Source organism: Strongylocentrotus purpuratus, unplaced genomic scaffold (assembly GCF_000002235.5).
Source record: "Strongylocentrotus purpuratus isolate Spur 01 unplaced genomic scaffold, Spur_5.0 spur5_scaffold_21, whole genome shotgun sequence".
NCBI lineage: Eukaryota > Metazoa > Echinodermata > Echinoidea > Camarodonta > Strongylocentrotidae > Strongylocentrotus > Strongylocentrotus purpuratus.
In genome coordinates this window covers 24,172,257-24,177,740 of record NW_022145607.1, presented here as the reverse complement: position 1 = coordinate 24,177,740, position 5,484 = coordinate 24,172,257, and the positions used below count along the sequence as shown (strand labels likewise).

At 36.1% G+C, this 5,484-nt stretch overlaps 1 protein-coding gene across 1 annotated transcript; it reads left to right on the top strand.

The window, feature by feature from the left end:
* The first annotated feature begins 276 nt into the window (after window positions 1-276).
* On the top strand, window positions 277-4,667 carry LOC105437685. Its single transcript, XM_030994254.1, has 3 exons — window positions 277-453; window positions 2,202-2,369; window positions 3,625-4,667. The coding sequence occupies exons 1-3, from the start codon at window positions 277-279 to the stop codon at window positions 3,796-3,798; spliced, it is 519 nt and encodes a 172-aa protein (XP_030850114.1). The 3' UTR covers window positions 3,799-4,667.
* The last annotated feature ends 817 nt before the right edge of the window (window positions 4,668-5,484 follow it).

Sequence of the window (5,484 nt, the reverse complement as noted above, 5' to 3'; positions counted from 1 at the left end):
CACAGTCATGATTGAATCAGTCAAAACATATTGTTCCCCTCTGTCATTACGGAGCAGTAATGTTTAAATACCATTATATCTGTATCAAAAGAATACAAGAACTGTTGAAATCAGTGCTAATTTCAGGTGGCAAAACTTGTACTTTTTAATCAGAAAATATATTGGGATGATTTGATTTTTCTTTAAAGTGTGGCAACGATATCAATATAACGTAAAACAGATTGTTGAATCTTGAATATAGTTTCATTGAGTTTGTTATATTATTCTCTCATCACAATGTCACAGATTGAGACTCTTACCATTGGTTGTGAGGATCTCAGTAAACGTCCCTCTGTATCACGGGATCTCGCTCAGTTCATCTGTAAGTTGACTCATCTGAAGGCCCTGACACTTTACGGTCAATATCACGATGACTTCTACTCAACATTGTCATCGATGGTATCATCTGTAAAGGTATGGGTTTGATCATATTTTGTAGGACTGTTAGCTAATTACTACATGTTTTGCTATACTGAACGTGTACTCTTTCCTATATAGTCAAACGCAAGTGTTTAAATTTACTCCCCCTATTGGTACATCTTTAATCAAGAGGAAGCAGGGAGGAAAAATTGAACGTTTCAGGAAGTGGATGCGAAAAGTGAACTTTCTGTCATAAGACAAAACCAGACTGAAGATTATAAGATTGATAGTATAGCATTAATGACTGCTTTGAGAAAAACAACTATTTCTTGAATATTAAAGCTGTCATTAATACTTTTATATGCCGAAAAAAAAGAGGCAACTTATGACACTACCTTGGCCTTTCTCTAGTTTATCTGCACGGTTGTTTTTTTATGAGTGTATCTTTGAGAGTAGACTAGATCTAGATTCTAGTCTAAGCAAGATATTTTTACAATTTTGGGGGTAGGCCGGCCCTGTGGGGAATATGGAGAAAAACCTGCGCTTTCATATGACACCTCACTTATTGAGTATCACCTTCAGGATCACGAGCAATATTAGTTTGAATATCTGGTAATTAAAACATTGACCAATTTAGCATGAGTGCGCAATGGCCAATGCATAGGGATGTGTGCAATCTCTACGGGAAGGACTTTAGCACTACTAGAATCTAGGCCTAGACCTACTTGATCTATTTTGAAGAAAAAAATAATGGAGTATTACACGTACCCTTTTTGGTGTTCTAGCTGTCAGCAAGTCTTGCATTTGATCATCATCAAGAAGTTAAAATCTTGGGAGAGTTTCTTCAGCCATTTTTGCCTTGTTTGGAATTCAGGACGATCGAGATTGCCGTATTAAAAACACCGACCAATTCTTCGCACACGTATTAAAAATACCGACCAATTCTTCGCACACGTACGGTATCCGCGATCGCTCAAACCATTTTTTAACATGTGAACCTATGGGTATTTCACCAAGACTGAACTATTTTCCCGGTAACCATGGTAACTGGAATTTTGCCGGGATTTTACTCTAGAACTATTACATGGGTTTGGCATTTTTCGTTTATTTACGGGAATGGTTAAAACCATGACTGCAATTTCGACCAATCAGATGGCTGGATTTCTTAAGTGAGGCATATAATGAATCATATATACCATATTTTTAATTTCGTATGACGATCCGGAAGGATACGACATTTTTGATGGAGAGACAGCTATTTCAATTGTGAATACTGGTGAGACTTAATAGATTAAATTAGAAACCTACAAAAATGAAAAATCGAATATTTTCGTCCCTGTTTGTATTACTCTGTAACCCAAAGTCCTCCATGTTTATTTGTTTTCACATTTTCTGTTATGTAAAATTAAGATGTTCAAAGTGCTTTTGTAGATCAAATGTCAGAATAAAGTATGCGTTTGTAAATGAACAAGGGTGGCAACTGTATCATGATGTAATATTTTAAAATATTTCAAAGTAGTGTCGTGTAAGCAATTGTATATCCAATTAAATGTTACTATCATAACAGATTAATACTTGAAATCCAGTATGTGGATCATCCTCTCCCCCTCACATAATTGAAATCAGTGTTAATTTCAGGTGTTTAGACTTGTACCTCATTACAAATAAACCTGACTGAGTTTAGATTGTTTAATTGTGGCAACGATATCACTATCTTAATTAAACATAATTTTGAACAATTAATATAGTTTTATTGGAATGTTAGTTATTATTCATTCAACGTGATTTTATTCTCATAACAGATTGCGACTCTTATCATCAATAATATGCGTATCAGGGAACGTCCCTCTGCATCACGTGATCTCGCTCAGTTCATCTGTAAGTTGACTCATCTGAAGGCCCTGACACTTCACGGTCGGTATCACGATGACTTCTTCTCAACATCGTCATCGATGGTATCATCTGTAAAGGTATGGGTTTGATCATATTTTGTAGGACTCTTAGCTAATCTTTCCTATATAGCCAAACGCAAGTGTTTATTTTTACTTTCCCAATTGGTACACATAAAGAGGAAGCAGTTTGGAAAAGTTGAACGTTTCAGGAAGTGGATGCGAAAAGTGAACTTTCTGTCATAAGACAAAATCAGAGTGAAGATTATAAGATTGGCAGTGAATCATATATACCATATTTTAATTCATCTGAAAATTTGGAGGGCTACCGAATTGCTGACGGAGAGGTTATTTTAATAATGAATACTGATGAGAGTAGTATTTTAAATATTTCAAACCTACAAAATGAAAACTCGAATCTCTTCGTTCCCACGTGTACTATTTCCGTAACACTTTAACAACTGCAAAGTGCTCTATGTATATTTGTTTTCACAGTTTTCTGTTAGGTAACGCATTATTTAATAAAAATAATGTCAGGATAACGTACTGCTTTTATAAATGAATGAGGACTGCAACTGTATCGTGATGTAATATTTTAAATATTTAAAAGTTGTGTAATGTAAGCAATTGTATATCCAATACAATGTTACTATTATAACAGATTAATACTTGAAATCCAGTACGTGGATCATCCTCTCACTTAGTTCGACGTGCAAATGCAGGAGGGTCAGCGAGATTACCGAATCATATGTCCAGGAGGGAAAAATCCCTCCCTTTCTGACAATCATGAATCCGCCATTATACAATGTCTTCGATAACATAACCGGGATGTTCAGATTCTCCCGAGAATAAAAGCACAAGACTTTCCTCAAGAGTAGTGTGATTAAGTAGTGGTTTGCGGCCGTTCTGTCTTTTTGTTTTATTCTCTATTGTTCTGTAATACTTTAAATCATGGGCCAAGTCCTTCATTTATATTTACCCACCCTCCCACAGAAAACAGGTCAATATGATCTAGAAAATATTATCCTTTTCAATCCGCCACACCCCCTCGCCGATTGGTTGAGTTAAAACCTTTTGATCACCTCTGTCATTACTTCTCAGTAGTAAATAAACACCTTCATATCGATCTCAAAAAGAACCCAGGAATTATTAAAATCAGTGCTAATTTCAGGTGTCAAGACTTGTACCCCATTACAAAATAAATGTGACTGTGTTTAGTTTTTGTTAATTGTGGCAGCGATATGAACATCTATTTAAACAGATTATTGAATATTGAATATAGTTTTATTGGAATGTTAGTTATTATTCATTCAACGTGATTTTATTCTCATAACAGATTGCGACTCTTATCATCAATAATATGCGTATCAAGGAACGTCCCTCTGCATCACGTGATCTCGCTCAGTTCATCTGTAAGTTGACTCATCTGAAGGCCCTGACACTTCACGGTCGGTATCACGATGACTTCTTCTCAACATCGTCATCGATGGTATCATCTGTAAAGGTATAGGTTTGATCATATTTTGTAGGACTCTTAGTTAATCTTTCCTATATAGCCAAACGCAAGTGTTTATTTTTACTTTCCCAATTGGTACACATAAAGAGAAAGCAGGTTGGAAAAGTTGAACGTTTCAGGAAGTGGATGCGAAAAGTGAACCTTCTGTCATAAGACAAAATCAGAGTGAAGATTATAAGATTGGTAGTGAATTTATATATACCATATTTTAATTTCATATGACAATTTGGAGTGCTACGGAATTGCTGATGGAGAGGCTATTTGAATAATGAATACTGATGAGAGTAAGTATTTTAATTTTTGAACTTACACAAATGAAAACTCGAATCTCTTCGTCCCCATGTGTATTATTTCTGTAACCCTTTGAAAACTGCAAAGTGTTCTATATGTAATTGTTTTTTTACAGTTTTCTGGAAGGTAAAACTAGCATTATTTAATCAAAATAATGTCAGAAGAACGTATTGATTTTGCAAATGAATGAGGATGGCACCTGTCCCATTATGTAATTGTTAAAAGTATTTAAAAGTAGTGCAATATCATCAATTTTTTTAATCTAACATAATGTTACTATCATAACAGATTATCAAGTATGAGGATCAACCCCACCCCTCTACCTATTCCGACGGGGAAATGTAAAAGGGTTTGTAAGATTACTGGATCATATGCCCGGGGAAAAATTTCGTCCTTTCTGACAATCCATCAATATATGATCAGGATGTTCAAGTTATCCCCTGAATAAAGCACACGTTTTTCAAGAGTAGTGTAATTCAGGACTGGTTTGCGACCGTTATGCTTTCGTTTTATTCTCTTCTCTTCTCTAACACTTTACTTCATGAAATAACCGGTTATCCATATATAACCACTGCCAGGCGCGTACGCTGGGGGGGGGGGGGGTTTGGGGTTAAAGCCCCCCCCCTTGAGTTTTTGTATGTGTGTATTATGTGTGTATTTTTGAGCAACCCCCCCCCCCCTTTTGTGGATTTTTTTTTTAATTATGCCAATGGCTGACCTATAAAAAGTTACCATACCCCCCCCCCCCCCCCCCCCCCCTCTACGGAGCAAAATGTCAAATTGTTAAATTTCGAGACCAAAAAAGTGTCCTCTTACCACCCCCCCCCCCGCTTATTCAGCGGGGGGCTGAGTCGTTGCGAAATTTTTGGCCCGATTTCAAAATTTTAAACCTCCCCCCCCCCCCCCTTGAAAAAATCCTGCGTACGCCACTGACCACTACTCTCAAATCAACAGATCAATATGATTTAGGATCAGTTAATTGTTTCTCCTATCTGTTTAAACTGCAGTTCAATTACTCCCATCGTAAATTCCATGATGTCAGGTCGAACTTCTCAACATACATGTATTCTACTGCCCCCCCCCCCCATCTCATGTTAGTCAGGTCAATGTATCGATTATTCACTCAAAACCTGAGAAACAATATGTTTTCGATTTACATCTTTACGTACTGTATACAGTTATAAAAATATCAAATGTTATGGTAACTGTAACAACATAGGTAATGAACTGTATATCATCACCAAACTAATATGAAAGGGTTCAGATTCCGGGGCATTATTTATTATGTATTTTATTTGTATCGTTTTTCTATTTGCTAAAGATTTTAACCTATGCTTTTCACATTTCAACCCTAATGCCATTAATTCAACAATTACTTAAATGCATGGC